Source organism: Balaenoptera musculus, chromosome 4, assembly GCF_009873245.2.
Source record: "Balaenoptera musculus isolate JJ_BM4_2016_0621 chromosome 4, mBalMus1.pri.v3, whole genome shotgun sequence".
Lineage (NCBI taxonomy): Eukaryota > Metazoa > Chordata > Mammalia > Artiodactyla > Balaenopteridae > Balaenoptera > Balaenoptera musculus.
Window position 1 is genome coordinate 26,624,645 of NC_045788.1, and position 22,050 is coordinate 26,646,694.

General features: G+C 37.3%; 1 protein-coding gene across 2 annotated transcripts in view; it reads right to left on the reverse strand.

Annotated features, from left to right (window-relative positions):
* Positions 1-637: 637 nt before the first annotated feature.
* Positions 638-22,050, reverse strand: part of PLSCR4 (phospholipid scramblase 4) — a 37,553-nt gene continuing 16,140 nt past the window's right edge. Inside the window, exons 2-9 of one of the 2 annotated variants that reach the window (XM_036851540.1) lie at positions 19,666-19,692; positions 18,367-18,471; positions 11,544-11,779; positions 8,299-8,341; positions 7,145-7,293; positions 5,400-5,561; positions 3,545-3,703; positions 638-2,664 (exon numbers count right to left, since the gene is read on the reverse strand). In XM_036851540.1, coding sequence (XP_036707435.1) covers positions 2,611-2,664; positions 3,545-3,703; positions 5,400-5,561; positions 7,145-7,293; positions 8,299-8,341; positions 11,544-11,779; positions 18,367-18,471; positions 19,666-19,672 — 915 coding nt within the window. In that variant the 5' untranslated portion in view covers positions 19,673-19,692 and the 3' untranslated portion in view covers positions 638-2,610. Of the gene's footprint in view, positions 2,665-3,544; positions 3,704-5,399; positions 5,562-7,144; positions 7,372-8,298; positions 8,342-11,543; positions 11,780-18,366; positions 18,472-19,665; positions 19,693-22,050 lie in introns of both variants that reach the window. The other variant, XM_036851539.1, reaches the window with a different exon arrangement.

Consider the following 22,050-nt stretch of genomic DNA (forward strand, 5'->3'; position numbering starts at 1 on the left):
GTTTTCAATAACATGTTCCTCATTTCCATCCTGGTCTTTATTGTCTATATTTCTACCAACATCCTGTTCATGTTTAATTAGGTATTCTCTAAGAAGATTGAGGTTTTCTCTACAGTTTGCCCTTTTCTTCCTAAGCTCTCATCAGAATTATCATTAAAATTCTGTTCATGGCAATCTAGTCTTTTACCAGTATGCACCTTAAAACTTAGAGCCTCTATTCCTCACCCAGTGCCAAAGCCAGTGCCACATTTTTACATATTTGTTATGCAGCATCCCCATTTCTCAGTACCAATTTTTGTCAGTCTGTTTGGGCTGCTATAACAAAAATACTGCAGACTGAGTGGCTTAAACAGCAAACATTTAACTCTGGAGGGTGGGACTTCCAAGATCAAGGCTGGTAGATTATAAGGGCACTAATCCCATTCATGAGGGCTCCACCTACATGACCTATCACCTCCCAAAGGCTCCACTCCAAATATCGTCACACGGGTTAATTCATAAATTTGGGGGGGGTGGTGATGGGAATACAAACATCCAGTCTATTGCAAAGCCTCAATCACAAGTCAAAAATAAAACAGTATTTTACTATAAACTATATTATATTTATTTAGAAGCTAAAAACAATATGATGAAACATGAAAACACACACATTTCAGAGAATGGCTTGTTTTGTTAATCAATCTGATCAGTTTTACACAATGAAATATCGTTAAGAAACATAAAAATTATAATATAAACTGTAGTATAAAAATATAAGAAACATAGTATTATTTTTAAAGAAAGGAATTGTAAGAGACATGTTAATACCACAAAAACTTTAAACAGAAATTTAAAATGTCATGCTAGAAATATTTTTTTCTTAGTATTATGCATCAGGTCTTAGAATGTAGGGATGTAGGCAAGTAAAAATGAAAAGTTTATATAGTAAACTTTCTGAATACTATTGTCTGATCTGCTATATCAAATGTCAGACATCATTATAAGAAATAATATATCTGTCCATTTAAGACTACAATTGCCTTAAATATAAGGTAATTATTATTTTAGAAACAAGCAGTTTTTACATTTTTTTAGAAAGCTAGTAGTAGCATATAAAAATGAACATTACAAGAAACTGGGTAAAACAACATTTACCAGGAAAAGATGAATATAATTTAAAAATGAGGCACCTTTCTTTCACTTCAATAGGAACTGTGGGTGAAGGCCTTCATCTCATACCAAAGAACACTCAGTCTTGCTTCTTTTAACAAAGAGCAGTGGAAGAACACATTCCATTCTATGTACTGGCTGTGTTGAAAGAACACACACAGTTCATGTCCAGATAGGAAGCTAAAGTGCAGTAGAGGCAAGTTGATTTATCAGAGTGTAGTCACTAATACACTGTGATTTTAACTAGTTAATACAAATAAGTGTAATTTATACTTTTACTATGTTGATCCAAATAATCTTTACTGATAAGCTATAGATCCCAGAGAAGCAGCATGTTTGCTGTGTTTTATCATTTTCTTTGCATAGATACAGATTTATCTATCATTTAAATAAAAAACAGCAAAACAATATTAAGCAGTGTCTGCATTTGTAATTTTTGCTTTTACCAAGTGCTACGCAGAATGTCACATTTCAAAATTTAAAAACAAAACTCCAACTCTTGCAATTTGAACAGCACAGTTCAAATCAGGGATCTTCTTGTAAGAAAAAAAAAAAAACACATCTCCTCTGTGTCATATCAAATGAGACACAGGTTCAATAGGCAATCCTAGAGATTCGACCAAACCTATTTTACATGTAAGACATCTATAACCAAGAGAGGTTAAATGTATTAAATACAAGCTTCTCATAAGGGCACTGATGTCTCTAAATTGCTCAGAGATCTAGATTGGTTAATGGCCCTGGTAGTCTGACCCCATCTTCATACAGAGGCAGCTCCTGATTGTGCATGCTAGTAAATGAGGCATGGAAAATATAACCTTATGATATGAAAAACATGTTTTATTTTGTAATAAAATTAAAATTTCCATTGAAACTTTTATGAAGTTTGCAAAATGAGGTTCTGATACATTTGCACAGGTAAAATTTTCCTTGTGCAATAAAACATAATATTTCTGTCTGCCTTCCTTTTTGTTTTTAACAATGAAGAGTATCATTCTTTTCACCTGGAATCAAATTTGTCTTCAGTAACTGGACATGTTGATGGAGAGGAGAGGGTCAGAGATAGAAGCTATATTACTCTATCTCAACAAAGATTGCTCTAAAAAGCCCATCATTTTACTATCAATTAATGTGAAAGCTTTGGGATTCATTTTCCCTCATCTCATGTTTAAAGTGATTTCAAGTTCACTATATATATGTTTACTTGGTTAATGGGTCATAACTTTTTCAGGTAAACTCCTAGTCTACCAAGTAGACAGGTAGACAGATTCTCAATTGAAACACATGTTTAGATGTGCTCTTGCACTTACACTCTCAGCCTACCTGTCAAAGCTAATACCCAATAACAATAATCTGCAAGAGCAGATACATATATTTGTGAATAATTGAGGGCTGACTGTAAGCCCAACCAACTTTTCTGAATTTTTTTCATTAATCAGAATTGCCGATTTGCGGTATCCATCAATTATGAGTGGATGAACGTTGTGGTGGAGAGCTTTCAAAATACATGAAGTCCTGAAATTGGAAAAAGAATTATATGTATAGATAAATATCAAATTAGATAGATAAATAATTATATAAATAAAGAATGTAAATAGATAATTAGGTGCAATGCACAAAATGTTATTCTTCATAATTTATCAGGTGATCTCATTCCAGTTAAGAATAAATCAAGCTAAGGAAATCTTCATGAAGAGAACCTAATATGAAGAATAGCAATTGCAAATTTGAAACTGTGGGTAGTCAATAAGTTTTCCATTTGTGGTACCAATTAACTAAATTTTCATTGTTGAAAGGAGGAAAAACTTGATAATCAATATTAAAAATGTTAAATACACCAATTGCAATATGTTAATTAGGTTTTTAAGGTAAATGCTATCAATTTTTTTTCTATGCTTTACTTATGAATATTAGCCACTAATCAGACAGGAATACAGCAAGGAAATTGTACCTAATAAATCTAGGATGGTACAACACCAAGGAGTATATTGACAAAGAGGTAATAGATGAAGGGAAAGAACATCAGCTTTAGAGTTATTTTATTTCACTAAGAAATCAAAGAATAGGCATCTTTACGTAGTGAGAACGATAAGTAACATGAAATGATGACAATTACACCCACTGGATGCCTAGTATCTTTCAAGCACTTTCCTGGCCCCTTTACTCATATGATAGCTAATACTCATAACCCTGAAATATATATATATAAATAAGTATTTTCATTTCCATTTTACAAATTAGGAAACTGAGGCTTGCAAGTGTTAAACACTTTGCAAGACATATAACTAGTAAGTGGCAGAGACAGCTTCAAATCTTATTGCCTTTCTACTGCACTACACTGCTTCTCATCAGAAAGAATAATTCTCTCAGGATAACTCAGAAGCAAAAGGCTTACAATGAGGAAGCAAGCTCCAAAAATCATGGCTTTCACTGTCACATCCAGGTCTAATGGGAAGTGAATTTCAAAGTGGTCAGCATCGCTCATTGCTGATAACACACCATTCCACTTCCGAGTAATACTGCCGATACTGGATACACCATCAAGGGATATGACCTAGAAAGACAAGAATGTGACTTTATGATTGAAAGGTGTTCAACTACATGCTTTATTCTCCTGTTTATAAGCAGTTTACACTGAGGTAGTATAAATATGGTGCAGGAAATGAATATAGTAATAATATAATTTCAAATAGGGAATTATGGCCAAGAAGGGTTAAGTGCCTTGCAATTGGTTGACAGCCAAGCTGGGGAGTATCTTACAATTCTCAGGCCAGTGTTCTTTCTTCACCCTCAAATGAGTTATTAGGGAAGCCTGTCAGAGGAGGTATGATTTAAACTGATTTTGAAATTCTTTTTCATATAGCAAAGGGTGGGAATTGGGGATTGGGAGGGAGTCTTTCCCAGTCGAGGGAAACACGTTAGCAAAAGCAAGGTGGTATGGTTCTTTTCACTTCACAAAATCCATATGATCACTCAGGCTTTTGTGGGCCCTGTCTTCTTAAAGTATGTCAGAATCCCAAAGGGCTTCAGCTTCTAGAAGGCACTTGCCCTAAGGATAATACCCAAACACTACATTTTGGTGATTAAAATGATCCACACCCCCTGCCCTCAAAATCTGGCTTATCTACATTTCTTTTTTTTTTTTAATTTTATTTATTTTATTTTTTGCTGTGTTGGGTCTTTGTTGCTGCACGCGGGCTTTCTCTAGTTGCGGCGAGCGGGGGTTACTCTTCATTGCGGTGCGCGGGCTTCTCATTGCGGTGGCTTCTCTTGTTGCAGAGCACAGGCTATAGGCGCACAGGCTTCAGTAGTTGTGACTCACAGGCTCTAGAGCGCAGGCTCAGTAGTTGTGGCACACGGGCTTAGTTGCTCCGCGGCATGTGGGATCTTCCCAGACCAGGGCTCGAAGCCCTGTCCCCAGCATTGGCAGGCGGATTCTTAACCACTGTGCCACCAAGGAAGCCTACACTTTCTATCTATCCATAACGGCCTTTTAATAAATAAGTAATGGTTGATGAGATGGTTATGTAAAATGAGAACTAAGGAAAGTTTATCGGGTGTCATAGAAAATATTTGAATGAGCAATTTTGGATTATCAATTTTGTTGAATTGCGAGGCATTTAGAAAGAACTCTTTAAGAAGCCCAGGAATCTCCTTTGTCACAACTGTTAAGAGTAATAAGCTATCATTTTGTGGCCATTGAGACGAAGGCAAAACAGAAGGATTTTCTTTCTTCCAGAAAATGTTATAATCCACTATAAGATTTATCCTTGTTTATCACTGTCGTCTTGTTTCTTGAGGAGGCAGACAGACTTCTATCTTGCAAATAAGCAATTTGCACAACCTCAGGGGTGCTCTATTGGTTCTGTGATATGTGGGGCCTTTTCATTACTCAGGACCTATATTCTGTTCCTGGAAATCTTTGGTAAAAATGGTTAGTGAAATACAGCCAAGAATAAAATAAAGGGATTAGGTTAGGCTATTTACTCTCAGGTTTAATGTTTTAAATGGTTTCTTCTTATCGTTATCAAACAGTGAAATCATGCAAAAGAAGCTCACATTGTGGAAAACATTAAGCAATCCCCTAATGATAATTTGAAAAATTTTCAATGTCAACTGGTTAGTTAACTCTTTCCTCACATTACTTTATTCACTCACACCCAAAAAAATCATCTAAAAGCGCATCATTCTGAGGTCTGTTAGTAGATGTAGAAAAAATAGCAGAAACATTTATTTTTATATTTGTTTACCTCAAAAACAGAATCTGAACCACAGCCATAGGTTGAGCATGGCCCAAGCACTCCCATCATATCTTCTTTCTTCTCGTTTTGGATGCTGTACACTGCCCTGCACAGGTTCCAGTGTTCGGCAACAAAGCCAATGGTGACACCAGGAGGACACTGCACCTCCAGCTGCAAATGAAGCAGTGACAGAGGCGAAGGTGCTACATGTATAGGTATACACATACACAGATACACACAACCTAGGTATGTTCCTAATTCATTCAAGAACTAGGGAAACTGCCACTGGGAAAGAGTCTTCCATTATCCCCAGGCTATTTCTTAGGGTTGTATTTCAGTGAACAGCCTTGAGAGATGAAGTCATGTTCCCTTTGGGACAAAATTACTGCTTGTTATAAAATGGTCAGTTCTCCAAGCTCCATGTCCCTCAGCTGCATATGTAGCATCTACCTGGGATCCCCTGAGTCATCCCTGTAGAACTTGGGGATGAGGGGACCTACGCACACGTGCTGGAGCTCATGCTGCTTCCTGTGCTGTAATAAAGTTCTTTGCCCCTGACCTAGGGGGTCTCATGTCTTCTGGCACAATCCATGAAAAAGTAACATGCCAGCTTCTTAGACTGATAGCTCAGACATGACAATTGTAATAGAAAACAAAAGAGAAAAGAGGCATTCTGAAAATTGTGTGTTGTGAAGACAACAGAATGTGTGTATAAGTGTAGGATGAAGTGGAGATTCATCTCAAATATAAGACTGTTATTACACAAAGACAATAATGACAAAGGAGTAAGCTATCTGACAATTGCTAATATTCACTGAGCACTAAACTATTTGCCAGGCACTATGCTAACACAGTTGACATTTATTTACTATATAATCCTCAAAATAACCATCCTATGCGATAGGTACTATTAATATCTCCATTTTATAGGTGAATAAATCAAGGCACAGAGGCTATAAGTAAATTCTATTGAAAATGCTGGTACTTAACATATAATTAAAATCCCAGTAATCCTAGGAGGTATTTTTTTCTGTCCAGTTAATGTATTAAGAACACTGAGGCTAAAATAGGTTAAGTAAATTGCCCACTTTTAAGTAGGTGGCATATTAGAAATTCAAATTCTCTTGGATCTCTCTCTAAAACTTTTCTTTTCCCTGTAACAAACAATTTTCCTAGGGCAGCACAGATTACAGAAGAGCAACCAAACTGTAACTTGGCACACCTGCTTTCTAGTTCCAGCATCTACCAAGTGTAACACCATCCTCAGACACTTATTCTTTTTTAGCCACCCTTTCTTTGTCTGTAACAAGGTGTAGATTATGATGGGTAGAGTAAAAGTATCTGAAGTTTCTTCCAATTCTATTTAAAAGCATGTCTACATTTAGTGTGACCTTATTTGGGGATATGTAGGAACATTTAGACAAATGTGTGTTCTAGGTAACGGGCTAATTTCTAATTCAGTAGACACAACGGATAGAATTGCAATCACTGACTAAATAACCCTCATTTGTGCTTGACACCGCCCCCCACCCCCAGCTAGCACCTGAAGACATGAACCCACAAGAAAAATGTCTTTGTGGTTTTTCCATAGGTAAGACAATTTGGTATTTGGCTTCCTTCCCCACCCCCCACTATCTTCTTCCATTCTGCCTGTGCCATGAAAGTCCCCTCCTGTGTAGATTTGGAAAGAGCACAACCGTGCAGGGAAGAGTTGGATCAGGAAGAAACAACGGATGAGACTTCTGTCCTCTGACCTCTTGCCTGGTGGAGGGGCAACAGAAGCAGCAGCAGGTGCATCTGAAAGGTCTCTGCATTGTCATGACTTCTCGGCCCATACAGTCAGTGACCCGGAGCACAAAGGGCCTCAGTGTCCGATAAGCATTCCTGGTGTAGTCATCTGTGTCTTCGGTCACAAAGTAAACCATCTGGCCCAGGTTGTTTTTAATATCATATGTATTATTAGTTTCAAAACCTGTTATCACTAAAAATGAGAGAGCCATCTTATTTTAGAAGCAGTTAAAATGGGCCTCAAGAAGTCCTTTCATAGTATTTCACAGGGGTCTAAAGCAAAAGAGCTCTTTAAAATATTTCAGGCGAAAAATATGCAATTATTAGAATGCCACTGCAATTCATATGCCCTATAAGTATATACGTAATTCTGAAATTTTAAAACATTTCTTTTAAGAAGTTCAGTGTAAAATGATTTTTAAAACTTTTCCACATAGAAGCAAAGATTGGCAACAATATTCCTGGAATACTTGAATTAAGAAAACTTTAATTATAAAAACATTTAAAGGAAATTATACACCAGACCATGAATTAATCAGCTTATGAAATATGCTGAGAGGATTAGGGTCATTACTAATTGCAAATAAGAAAACCAACCAAGAAAAGTCAAAGGCTCTATGTGGAGGTAAAATGAATGAAATGAGGGTGTAGATCTGATACAGTGAGGGGAACTGAGAACAGGCATTGTGTTTACCGGGATTTTTTCTTACTTCCACAGCATTGGACTTAGAACTCAGCAGACTGAGACTCTATTTCCAGCTCTGCCGTTGATTAGCTGACTAGGGTGCCCTTGACTAGCTCGTCTAGTCTTTTTGTTCCTTCTTTTCCTTGTCCATGAAAAGTGAATATGGAGGAGTTGAGACAGGTAAAGGATAGGGGGTTCGACCAAGTAAAAATGTTAAGTCCTTTTGAAATCTAAGAGCTCATGTATGATGTGTAAACAGATAAAATTATACAAAGTTAAGTCCCTTTATTACTTTCTTGAAGATAGGGTAATAGAGGATAGTCTTTTCTCTTTGAACCACTAAAAAATGATCAATATAAATAAGGAACTAGATATTGGATAATGCAAATTTTCACCTGATTCAAATATTGCTGGACACTACAAAATTATACATACTTTCCAGGGGTTCAAAATGCTGAAGAACATGTATGTTGTCCAACTGTTGGGATAGAACAAAGCAATTAGGAGAGAGAGAAATAACAGAATCAAATCAAACCAGTATTAGAAAAAAAAACTGATGAGACAGAAATTAAATGTATCAATTGATACAAAAATATCTTTCTGAAACTGAATGGAATCAAAAATATTTTTATCAAGCAAAATCAGCCCATCTGCACCTGATCAGATGGTTATTAGCAGAGCCGTCCAGATAGAACACTTTCCTCCAGGTCCACCGTAAAATATTGAAACAATTCTCTAAAATATCAGAAAATCATCTTCCTGCTTCCGTAACACCACCTAGAAGAAGCTATGTTGCCTAGTTCAGTTCCTACTCATTGGTCTCTCTGACATGTCACCCACAGACTGGAGTTGTCAGGAAGTTCGGGACAGTTTAACATGGACCAGCCACAGAGAAGCCAATTTTCTCAGTGGCTTAGGGAGAGTGAATGAGGCAGGGTGGACCTTGCACAGGAATGTCCGATCTCATATTACTTCACAGTACCTCTGAAAGAGGTTAACACACTGACTTCCATTCACTTGGGCTGCTGATGCCAGGGTCTTCCCTAAGTGCAGACTTTAATAGGGGAAGATCCAAGAGAGCTGGAAGCATGTGAATAGGATTAGGGCAAAGGAGAGGAAACATTCTCCAAGGATGGAATCCCTTGAAAAGGGAGGTTGGTAATACCATTAGACCAACTTCTACCTTAACTTTACTTAGGAGTCACTGTAAAGATTAACACTTTGGCCCATCATCTGTTATACCTGAGAACATCCTAGCAGAAAAGAAACCCCCTTAAGGACAGACTACTCATATCTATATAATTTTAGATAATTTAGATCATTAGATCATTCCTAATGCCTGAGCCCAGAACATTGCCTGAAATGCCATATTTTACCAAACGTTTGTTGAATACATTAATTAATGAACATTACATTACTGTGGTAATAAATAAAATTTAAAATAATGTAACCTGACATAAACGTTTTGTGGCGTGATCCATTACAGGAGGGTATAGAGAGGATACAATCTTTCTTTCATTAAAAAATTTTTCTTTTATGAAAACACAGTCAGGTGAGAGGGCCTAAACGTGTCTTAACAAAATTATCAAAAGTGGCCACTAGGGTGGTTTACAGTCCCTTTGAAAAACTCTAGGGACTCTTAAACATCTATAATTAAAAAGTAAAAATATTCACTGCTTGGTAAGAGCTTCCACTGCTGAACAAAATATTCTAAAGAAATGATGCCTGTTACTGTGAAAGAAGTTTACCCAATAAGATACTACGGTTGTTAAGAAGCAGTTCTAACAAAGTGTGGAGTCACTGGCTAAGGCAATACTCTAGAAGTAATGTAAACCTGCTACTCTGGATGTTAAAGTGTCAGGATAGTCCTGATAATGATTCATGTCATTTGCACACGAGATGGCAAAAAGACTATGATAGGGACTTCCCTGGCGGTCCAGTGGTTAAGACTCCACACTTCCACTGCAGGGGCCATGGGTTCAATCCCTGGTCAGGGAACTAAGGTACAGCCAAAAATAAAAAATAAAAGGCTAGGATGAAGAAAATGCTTGGATGCCTGGCTCTGTGTCTTCCACCTACATACAAGGTGGTTCAACTAAAAACATCCACACAGCTATTATCCACTGGGTGGGTCCCATGTGCCAAAAATATTAGGCACGTTACAAACTTTATCTCATTAAAAATTCTCCTAACAACCCAATAGGGTAGGTATCACTAGCACTATTTTATAGATGATGAAATTCAAGCACCAAGAGGTTAGAAAAGTTACTCAAGGTAGTAGAGTGAGGAGAGAGTAGAGCTAGAATTAAAAGCCAGGTGTGTCTGGCTCTAAATCTGTTTTGTTTCTTTTTCAATTTTTTTTTTTTAACTAAAAACATTGCTGAAAGGGAAAATAGGATTCATAAAATATGCCCATTTAACTTCACTGAAAGTAATAGAAGAAATCAAGAAAATGGGTTTTTAATATTTAAATGAACAATATTAAAGCTATACATTTTTAAAAAGAAATGACTCCAGATATTGGATTTCTAAGGAAATTTTCTATATTTATCATCAAGTAAAAAAATAAACTTTCTAAACTTGGTTAACTTATAAGCATTTTATAAGCTTCCAAAATAACGTAGGGGTTACCCTAGCACTGTACCTGAATGACTGGCTTTGTCAATATTTTGCCAAACAACAGGTTAATAAAGTTTTTGGTTTATGTAAAATCCAAATTTTCCTGATCCAACTGTATTACTTTCAAAGATCAACACTATAACTTTGTAACAATGGTTTTCAATGCACAGGATTAACAGTCAGTATATAAAACTGAAAAGAGAAACATGTCAACTTCAAGGAACATTTGGTTGACTACGGTGGGGAGACATGTATTGAATTGGCAAGTCCCTTGCTTATAATGTATCAATATTTCAACACTTGCTTTTTCTAAAAGTGAAACATGATTTAGTAGTTTCTAAGGGATTTGCAATACTAGGTTTATCTTATTTTCATTAAGCAACATTTTTATTTCTGACATGGGTTTTTAAACAATACCATTTGGCGGTACACACACCTGTGGGCATGTTGCCCCAGTTTCTGAAATGGATGGCCCGGTCCTAGAATGTCCATATAGATAAAAATTAGGGAGTCTCTGTGTTGTGGAAAGGGGTTCTCTAGAACTTGACCTGAAACAGTATCCTTGGAGGTCCCCTATTTTTATTTACCTTGTATGCTTTGGGAGGTGACAGGATTGGTTGATGAAAACTATGGGTGGTGAGAAATAGCAATGGCCTGAGGCACTGAGTGATTGACTCACTGTCTACCGTTCTGTTCTGTTCTTTGTAATGTTGCTTTTCTTGACGTTCAGCCTTTACTTCTAAGCAAATGACACTCCAGTTAACATCTTTGATAATTTTTCTTCTATGCCAATTCCTAGTTTTTAAACTGCCTTCGATAGGACATCTTGAAGGTCTTAAAATTCAATATACAACCTTCACAAAAACCATAGTCATCCCACCAAAAAAATCCCTATCTTCTTTGTTCCCCATTCACATTTCTGAAATTAGCACTACCACTCCTACAGTCTCACAAACATCTGTCATCACTGACCCATCACCTTTATCCACTCTATCCAGCCTCTTCTTGTTGGATCCCCAGTCATACTTTGTAAGAAAATAATTTGGATTTGTGTGGAGTACCTGGGCTAAATATTCCAGACCTGGAGGACAGTTTGGCATAACAGTTGGCACTGGCATCCATACTACTGGAGCAGAATGTTGTGGTGCAGGATATTTTCCAGGCTGGTACTGGATAGGCTGGCTACCACCAGTGTGCGTGTACAAGGGGAAGGTAGTGGGCTGATGTGGACTGTAGTGTCCCACAGGCAAGCCTCCTGGGTGGCCTGCAGGAGGAGGGACAGCTGGTCCAGGGGGCCCTGCGTGCAAAAACAAATGGAAGTGTTATACATTATAAACACTACAATGTATTGGAAATTAGCATGACTTTTTACATGGAGATGATATGGATCGCACGACCTCCACTTAAAAATAACAAGGTGTTCGGGCTTCCCTGGTGGCGCAGTGGTTAAGAATCCGCCTGCCAATGCAGGGGACACGGGTTCGAGCCCTGGTCCGGGAAGATCCCACATGCCATGGAGCAACTAAGCCCGTGCGCCACAACTACTGAGCCTGCGCTCTAGATCCCGCGAGCCACAACTACGGAGCCTGCGAGACACAACTACTGAAGCCCGCGCGCCTAGAGTCCGTGCTCCACAACAAGAGAAGCCACCAGCCCGCGCACTGCAATGAAGAGTAGCCCCCGCTCGCCGCAACCAGAGAAAGCCCGCGCACAGCAAGGAAGACCCAACGCAGCCAAAAATAAATAAATAAATACATTTATTAAAAAAAAAAACAACAACAAGGTGTTCCATTTTACGAGTGTGTAGGATGTACCAAAATGTACTAAGGGGATTTACACATTAACTCATTTAATCCTCTTAAGCCTTATGAGACAATTATTCCCATTTCAGAGGTATAGAAGTAAGGTTGAAATATCAAGTGAACATGTTAGCCTCTAGGCATTAGCTTCCTTCTTTGGAGATAATAATATACCTACTTCATTAGGTTATAGTAGGATTAGTGCAAGGCCTCGCATATAATTAGCATGGTTAAGTTTTTGTTACTATGTTTACTGTTATTATTGTTTAAGGTCATAAAGATAGTAAGGTCTACTTAACTTCAAAGGGGTTCTTTTAATGACTGCTATCTAACTCCAGAACGGTTTCATCACCCCCCACCCCCAAAAATCCCATACCCATTAGCAGTCATTCCCCACCTTTTCCCCCAGTCCCTGGAAACCGCTATCTCTATAGATTTGCCTAATCCGGACATTTCATAAAAATAAAATCATGTAACATAGCCTTTGTATCTGGTTTCTTTTACTTGGCAGGTTTTCAAGGTTCATCCTTGACCTTTGCATTAGTACTTCATTAATAAAAACTAGTGAAATAACAATACTCATGTCAGACAAAATATACTTTAAGACAAAAACTGTTACTAGAGGTAAAGGACATTTTATTATAATAACAGAAGTGTCAATCTGTCAAGAAGACATAATTATATACACCTAAAAGCAGAGCTTCAAAATACATGAAGCAAAAACTGACACACTAAAAAGTGAAATAGGCAATCCAAAGAACAGTTGGAGGCTGCAATACCCCACTCACAATAAGGGATAAAACACCTAAGCAGAAGGTCAAAAAGGAAATAGAAGCATGAACAACACTATAAATGAAACAATACATAACAGGCATGTATAGAACACTCTACCCAACAACAACAGGCTAAACTTTCTTCTCAAATGCACATAGAACCTTCTCCAGGAGAGACCTACTGGCTGGCCATAAAACAAGTCTCAACAAATTTAAGATACCTGAAATCATACAGAGTATATTCTATTACAATGGAATAAAACCAGAAATCAATAATAATAGAAGAAATTTTGGAAATCACAAATATGAGGAAATAAAACAATACACTCTTAAATAAACAAAGGGGTAAAAAGAAATCATGAGAGAAATGAGAAAATACTTTGAGACGAATGAAACAAAAGCACAATATACCAAAGCTTATGGGATGCAGCTAAAACAATGCTTAGAGGGAAACTGACAGCTGTAAACACCTACACTAAAAAAGAAATATCTCAAATCAGTAACCCAACTTTCCACCTTAGAAATAAACCAAACCCAAAGCAAGCAGGAGGAAATAATAAACACTGAGGTAGCAGTGAGTGAAATGAAACAGGAAAAACAATAGACAGAAATCAGCAAAACCAAAAGTAGGTTCTTTTAAAAGATCAACAAAATTGAGAAACCTTAAGCCGGACTAACCAAGAAAAAAAAATGTACTTCAATTATTAAACACAGGGGTGAAAATGGGGACATTACTAAACTCTTACAGAAATTGAAATGCATCATAAGGAAGTATTATGAACAGTTGTATGCAAAAGCAGGGTCCTGTGCATGATCCCTGCACACAGCACCACCAAGGGGGTGGGAAGACCACCTAAGCTGCACCTCCTGCCCAACCCACTGATTCATCCCTACCCTCACCCTATGTAAGGAACCAGCTCACCCCCTGCCTTGGGGGTGAGCAAGGCCACCTGTTACTTGTTCTCGCTCCCTCTGCTGTAGCAGGGATCCCAATAAAGCCCTGCTTGAATTTCTCATCTGGCCTCTTAACAATTTCTGTTGGTTAAATTGTCCAAGGACCTGGGTCTGTAACATATTCACTGGTAGACACATAGTATGTGAAGGGATTAGAGAGGAGGGGCAACTAACCTAGGCAGAGGAGATACCCTGTGAAAGTGCTGACACATTAGACCCAGCCAGCACCTTTACGATGGGCAAAAGTTTCAGATACAGCAGGTACAAAATGAGCAGCTGCACAGGGGAAGCCCAGTACCACAGGAGTAAAGGCCATGCATATATAGAGATTTAGCAAACAAAACAGAAAGGAAGGTGGGGAGGAAGTGACGATTATGAAAGACCCATGCTCTGTGCAAAGAACTTGAACTTTATGCTAATAAAATGTGAAGTGGAGTGACCAGTTTTACATTTAGAAGCTTTATGAATGAGAAGGTTTGATTAGGAAGGAGGTGCCTGCAGGAGTCTAGATGTGAGCTAAGGAAGTTTAATTGTGATGAAAAGAGTAGAAAGTGGAGAAATAATAATCGACTTTTAAGAGACATATTGTGTTGGTAATAGACTGGATATGAGGAAAGATTCTCAAGTTTCTGACGTGGGTCCCTGCAGGCCTCCAGTGTAGAGAAAGAACAGAGGGCATGTGTTCGGGAGCAAGGTGCCCAAGATGCACTGAGGAATCACTGAGTTTGAGATCCTGGGTCACTCAGGGCAGGTGCTCTACAGGCAGGTGGAAATGCAAGTTTAGAGCAGAGGAGACTGATGTGGGTAGGGGCTAAGGGATTCATAAGTGGTTAAAGGCAAATGAAACCATATGGGGTATTCCCAGTATAACGTAGGAGAGTGTAAAAGGACAGGTGAATGGAAGAGGTGAGAGAGAGGACAGGGCAGGGCTGGACAGGGGAGTGGCCCAAGGACCTCTGGGGAATACCGGTTTTTAAGGGTAGGGGACACAGCTCTTGACAGAGACCAGGAGTCAGGAGAGACTAACAGAAAAATGATGGTAACCAGAAACAATGTTAAATTAGAGCTAAGTGAGAAAAAAAGTGCTAATGTCTTTAGAAAAAATGGAGGAAATTTCATGTTTCAGTTTGTTGTGAAGAATAGAATTTAATTCCTTTAAGAGTTGTGTTTAATAAGAGTACCCAAATTGGATTGGAAATCGGATATCCCCCTCCTCTTTTTCTTAGAACTATTATTAAAAAGCATACAATGCACCTAAAAAGTCACATAAACTATCTCAAAAATACTAATTGTTATATCATTTCAATGAGTTGATGATTAATTCTTCTGGTATTAACCATGTGATTTTAAGATAAAAGTACATCATGGAACAAAATTTGAGGATCAATAAATTAGAAAGAAAATTATAATGTAGATTATGGTGCTATTCAGTTTAGAGACTATACTTCTAAAAAAAATTGTACACAAATGTATGTAATCAAATGATTTTTGTTGTAAGTATGTATTATTCAGAGATGTTAAGAGAAGTGAAGAAAAAAACATAATCTAATTACGTGTGGGAAATGGTGTATGTTTTATACTCTCTTTTAAGCTTTAAAATTGCCGTTAAGGGTTCTGACTTCTGCAGGAAAACACAACAAAACATGTTTAACTTTGTGTAACTATAGTATCCCACACTTATTTAAATAAAGAACTCTGTTATGGAGCATTTTCCTACCAATGCTAGTGTGAGAAGTACTGCTTTATGGGATTTGTGTTTTCTTAGTTATTTTGAATATTATCATCCTTTTTTATTTCAAAAAATATGTCATTTTCCTCTTTAAATAGACTACATATAACAAAGGCTTCTTTATTAACTATGCTTTTAAACATATTTGGCCCAAAATTATTTTCAATGGTAACAAATATCCAGTAATATAATGCAAATGGAATTATATAATTGAATTTAAAGAAATTCATTAAAGCTAAAATTTCAAGTATAGTATTTCAGGTTCCTTAATGTGAATCAAGGGCACACGATTTGCATCAGTATATATAAGTATATAGTTCAGCCACTAGATGGTGATCACAGTGAATTTTTGTTGCTGATTTTCATAACTGAAAATTCATTAGTTGTGCTATTTTTTTGATACAGAAAGGAAGAGACAGACACTTTCCCAGATGAGCAGAACATGATTTATAACCAATGTTTACTTCTTAGAAACGGTGGAGTTTCTGTTCTAGTGGAGGTTCTTGGATATAGAGTGATTGGTGAATCTAAGACAGATTATGTAGATAATGCTGATAGCCACTGAAGTAGAACATAGAGAAATGTATATATAGTGATATTACAATGTAGGCTTGTCAAAAACTTGGATTTAGCAAGGGTTAAGCCATAATGAGGGGTTATACTGGATCAGATTCACACAACATGCATACACATGAGGGAAAGGGGAAAAGGAAGCCCTGTTTCCAGAAAACACTGCAGGGGCAAAGGCTACCTGAGCTCCATGAATCATATGTCTGGAGCCAAGACAACATCCTTGCCACCATCCTGTGGATACTGGGGTTTCTTCTGCTCTTTCACAGCCTAACTCACTGGTTTCTGCCTCTAAACAAACACTTAAATATATATTTAAAGAAATATCACTAGACTTTATCATTTTCTAAATCACTAAAATGTATTTGAATATAATCCTGATTAAAACTATTTCCTTAGTCAAAAGTAAGAGTTTTTTTTTTTTTTTTTTTTAGATGCTTTAGGACTTTAATGTCCTTCACACAGCCAACATAAAACGCTGACAATGGATGAACAATAGGGGAAAAGACCGTTCAGCGAAGATCTTCCTGAACTCACGGCATCACTGGTCAAACACCATAAAGAGAACAGTCACATGAACAGTAAGGGAGTTTAACAGAGATTTTTAGTTTAACAGCATAACTGAAAAACAAAGAACCAACCAAGTAAGCAAGCAAGCAAGCAACCAACCAACCGTTCTTCTACCCACTGAAAGGAAAGTAAAAGTGAATCAGGGAGCTTCCAAATCCTGTGAAGCAGCTTAAAAAGGGAGAGGGGAGGGCGAAGGGGAGGCACGCAACTGTTGAGAACGTAACACTCTAATGCACCATGTCAAGGATCCTAACAAATTCTCAAAGTCTCAACATATACCAACACAAACCGTATTATTAGAAATATAAAGGCACAGAGATATAAATGCATAGAGATATAAACTATTTGGTATTAAAAACAGACCTTGCTATATAAACATATAGTATGTCACTTTTATCCCTTTATGAGAATAACAGTATAAAGAAAGATCTCCAGTTTGCCTTTTAGTCTGGAACATCACAACACGGTCGGTAGTGACCTGAATTAAGAGCTGCAGAATCCAGAAGACCCCGCTGCTGTCATCTTGCAAAGGATCAAAATTCAGCACCTAGAGGTCCCCACCCACCCTCCATGCTGTGTGTCTGTGTGTCTCTAAAAATAATAACCTGCAATCTGCATATAATTTAACCCATAGGCAGCTTTGAATATGAGATCTAGGCAGAAAAAGTAGCAGCAAAGACAACAGTAGCTAGAATTTGGTAGAAAAGCAAGAGATTTTTTAAAAGCTTCCACTTCAAGTCAGGATTAAGGTTAAGTTTCAACAGCTTGGCTTAGCTGTGGATGTTTTGCTGTTCTCTGGAAAAAGAAGAAAATCTATCATAAGCATGTTCATTCGAGAAAAATACTGTGTTTGTTTAGTTTTGTTAGCCATGCCCAAGTGAACAAGTAAGAGTATTTTTAATTTTAAAGAATTTACATATTGCCCAAATACTTAGGAGTATCTATTTCCCTGAGTCCCTGAGTACAGTATGAGTTGTGTATTCAGACTTATAAAAATATTTGCCAAACTACAAGCTCCTGAATCAGAACTCAAAGCCATTCATTTCCATTTTTCTGCACTTCTCCTGCCATTTGTCCCAACCAGACCTTCATGACCCTGAGCTTTTGGACATATTGTTCTTTCTGCAAGGTATGGCCCTTTCCCCCTTTCCTTCGATTGAGAAATTCCTCATGTGCCAGTAAAACTTGATTTCCTCATTTTGTGCTTCCCTCAAATCCCCAGTAGAGGCAGTTGCTGCCCTCTGTGCTCTTCACAGGACAACGTTCTCTTCACATTCAAGCAAAGAGAATGCCATCAATGTTTGCACAACTTCCTTCCTAAGACAGGAATATAATTCTAATTAACATCTAGTAAACTACTTGGCACGCTGTAGGCATCCAGTATTTATTTACTGAATCATTCCATTAATTAATTAATTTTAAAAGCAATCTTAGCTATGAGTATGGTTTTCCGGAGTGGGGAAAGATTCTTTCTGAATATTTAACCTACCTGGTACAAAATGGGAATTGTACTCAGGAGGGGCACCAGGCCTTGGATCAGGTGATGTTATTTGATTCTCCATTTCATCTGCAGGTTGTTCAGGGCCTGTGGGGACTATATTTTGGGGGAGAGAAAGGGGACCTGATTTACAATGGGAATGATAATATGATTACAGAAGACATTCATTTTTTAAATTTTGGTATGCATCAATGAATATAACCAACATGATATACACTCATTTTTTATAAAAAAACAATTCATTATGTATATTAGACATCAACCTATTAATATATTTGATGAATTTTTAGCCTGAATATGGACTTAAAAATAAAACTAAGCAATTATATTGTTATGATCAAAGCAACAAGATTTCGTGCTAGTGTTCAGCTGACCTGATGCTCATTCCTACCTACGTAAACTCCTTGCACGTAGCAAAACTTCTTTCTCCTATTATATAATAGGGAGAGTACAGTCATTTATAGAGTGAATCTGATTTATTCCCGAATCCTTTTTGGAAAATGGCTGTGTTTAAATAAATTCAAAGCACAACACGATAAATACTTAATAAATTTAAGACATAACATGATGAATACTTAATAAATTTAAAACATAACACAATGAATACTTAATTAATACTTTAAACAGCAGTAATGCTACACACAACTCAGCTGGAGGTGGTTCAGTCTTCACCTCCAGTGAGTCACAATTTTACCATATTCTGCCTAAAAGCAACCTAGGTCATTGTAATTGCTGCAAGGGAGGTACTGAAGTCACTTTTCATTATGTTATAGCTTGCCCTCTTGTTGAAATTAGAGAAATTACTCACTAGAAGGTAGTCATGAATCTCTTAACTGGTTGACTTTTATCTCATAAGAAACACAAATCCCACAGATGTGGTGTTTCTCTCCTTGTATAATCTCCTACATTGCTTGAAAAAGCAGGGCTACTTTTGAGCCTTCTTCTGTAAAGGCAAGCTGCCACCACAGGCTTTTTATTACTATTACTTCTCTTTGCAGATTTACTCTCCTACCTGATTTTTCCTTTACCTAACTTTCCCCCACATAGTTTAGAGATTTTTGCAGTACCTATATGCCAGTATAAAACCCTTTTAATCCTTTTCTGTCAAAGATAAAGAGGAATGTTCATATATATAAATGAACAAATGAGTGTATATATATATATATATATATTCTTCAAATATTAAACAAGTGACTTCAAAATGAAATAAATTCCAATTTTTTAAGGAAAGGAATCACACAGTTCACATTTGAAAATAAAGCATATTAAAATTTATTCACAAAAACTTACCTGACATTTGAAGAATTCTAATTAATCCTGAAAAAAAACACATTTTATACCTTTAAAAATATATTCATATAGTTACTATTATTATTTAGTGATACATGCAACAAGTCCTGTGATTCTTTTAATCCCCAGTTACCTTTCTTTCATTCCTTCATTAATTCAACAAATATTTCCTGAGCATCTATTATGTACCAGGGACTATTACAGGTGTTGAAAACACAGCAGTAAACGAGATGGACACTCTGCTGGAGATTATATTCTAGTGGAGTGAAACATATCAACAAATATTTAAGATTAAATTTAGATAGTACAGTTATGAAGAAAACAAGGTTAAAGATTAAGAAAAACATGGATGAGGAGCTCAAGGAGGGTCAGGGAAAGCCTCTCTCAGGAGGTGACCTTTCAGCTATCTGAACTATGACAGACAGCATTATACTAAAAATGTAGGAAGAGAGTTCCCAAAAGACAAGAAAGTAAGTGCAAAGAGCGCGAGATGGCAATGAGTTTGGGCAATGCGCAAGGGAGAGAAAGAGGTCAGGTGTGACTGGGACACAAGGAGAGAAGAGAACCGAGGTCAGAGATGGAGACAGAGGTCTGATCATACCTGAAACTCATGGCAAAATGTTTGGAATCTGTTGTAATTGCATCTGGAGAGTCTTCGGGGGGCTTTAATCAGTGGAGTGATCACATCTGATTTAAACTTTGTCTTGAGGGGGCGGGAGTAGAAGCAGTGGGGGAGGGATGGCAGCAGTAATCCCAGTGGAAACTGATGCTGGCTTAGACTGGGGAGGTGACACGAGAGAGGGTCAGATGCCGTCAGATGCTTAACAAGATTTGGAAGCAGAACCCACAGGAGTTGCTGATGGACTAAGTAAAGAGAGGACTCGAGGATGAGTCTTACTTTTTAAGCCAGGGTACCTGAGCTGATGGTGATGCCATTAGCTGAACTAGAGAGGAAGATGGTGGGAAAATGTTGGGGACTGGGGAGAGCAGGAATCAAAAGTTTAAATCGGGACATGTTATGTTTAATAAGAGTCCAAGAGAAGACATGTGAAACATTTAAATAAAAAACATGTATATGTGGACATTATGAGAATAACTTAGAGAAGTAATCTAGAAGTTGGGATGATATTTGAAACAAGAGGTGGAGGTTCGGGAGAGAGTTCATTGATTTCATTAATTCAATCAAGGGGAAAAGATTATTAGAGAAAGGAATTTCAGTATTTCAGGTTTCTGAGTCCTGGGCGATGACAAATAACAAGGAGAAAACATCAGCAAAAGCTATAATATACTGAATGCTTATCAAATGTCAGGCAAAGGCAGAGCACTTTTCATATATTATCTCCAATTTGCACAGCAAAGAAACCATAACAAAATGAAAAGACGATCCACAGAATGGGAGAAAATATTTGCAAATGATACGACCAATGAGGGATTAACCTCCAAAATTTACAAACAGCTCATGCAGCTCAATATCAAAAAAACAAACAACCCAGTCAAAAAATGGGCAAAAGATCTAAATAGACATTTATCCAAAGAAGACATACAGATGGCCAAGTGGCACATGAAAAGATGCTTAACATCACTAATTATTAGAGAAATGCAAATCAAAACTACAATGAGATATCACCTCACACCAGTCAGAATGGCCATCATCAAAAAGTCTACAAACAATAAATGCTGAAAAGGGTGTGGAGAAAAGGGAACCCTCCTACACTGTTGGTAGGAATGTAAATTGGTGTAGCCACTATGGAGAACAGTATGGAGGTTCCTTAAAAAACTAAAAACAGAGCTACCATATGACTACCATATGATCCAGCAATCCCACTCCTGGGCACATATCTGGAGAAAAACATGATTTGAAAGGATACATGCACCCCAATGTTCACTGCAGCACTGTTTACAATAGCCAAGACATGGAAGCAGTCTAAATGTCCATCGACAGATGAATGGATAAAGATGTGGTACATATGTACAATGGAATATTATTCAACTATTAAAAAAAAATGAAATAATGTCATTTGCAGCAACATGGATGGACCTGGAGATTATCATACTAAGTGAAGTAGGTCAGACAGAGAAAGACAAATATCATATGATATCGCTTATATGTGGAATCTGAAAAAAAATGACACAAATGAACTTATTTACAAAACAGAAACAGACTCACAGACATAGAGAACAAACTTATGGCTACCAGGGGGGGAAGGGTGGGGGAAGGGATAGATTGCAAGTTTGGGACTGACATGTACACACAGTGCTATATTTAAAATAGACAACCAACAAGGACCTACTGTATAGCACAGGGACCTCTGCTGAATACTCTGTAATAACCTAAATGAGAAAAGAATTTGAAAAAGAATAGACACATGTATATGTATAACTGAA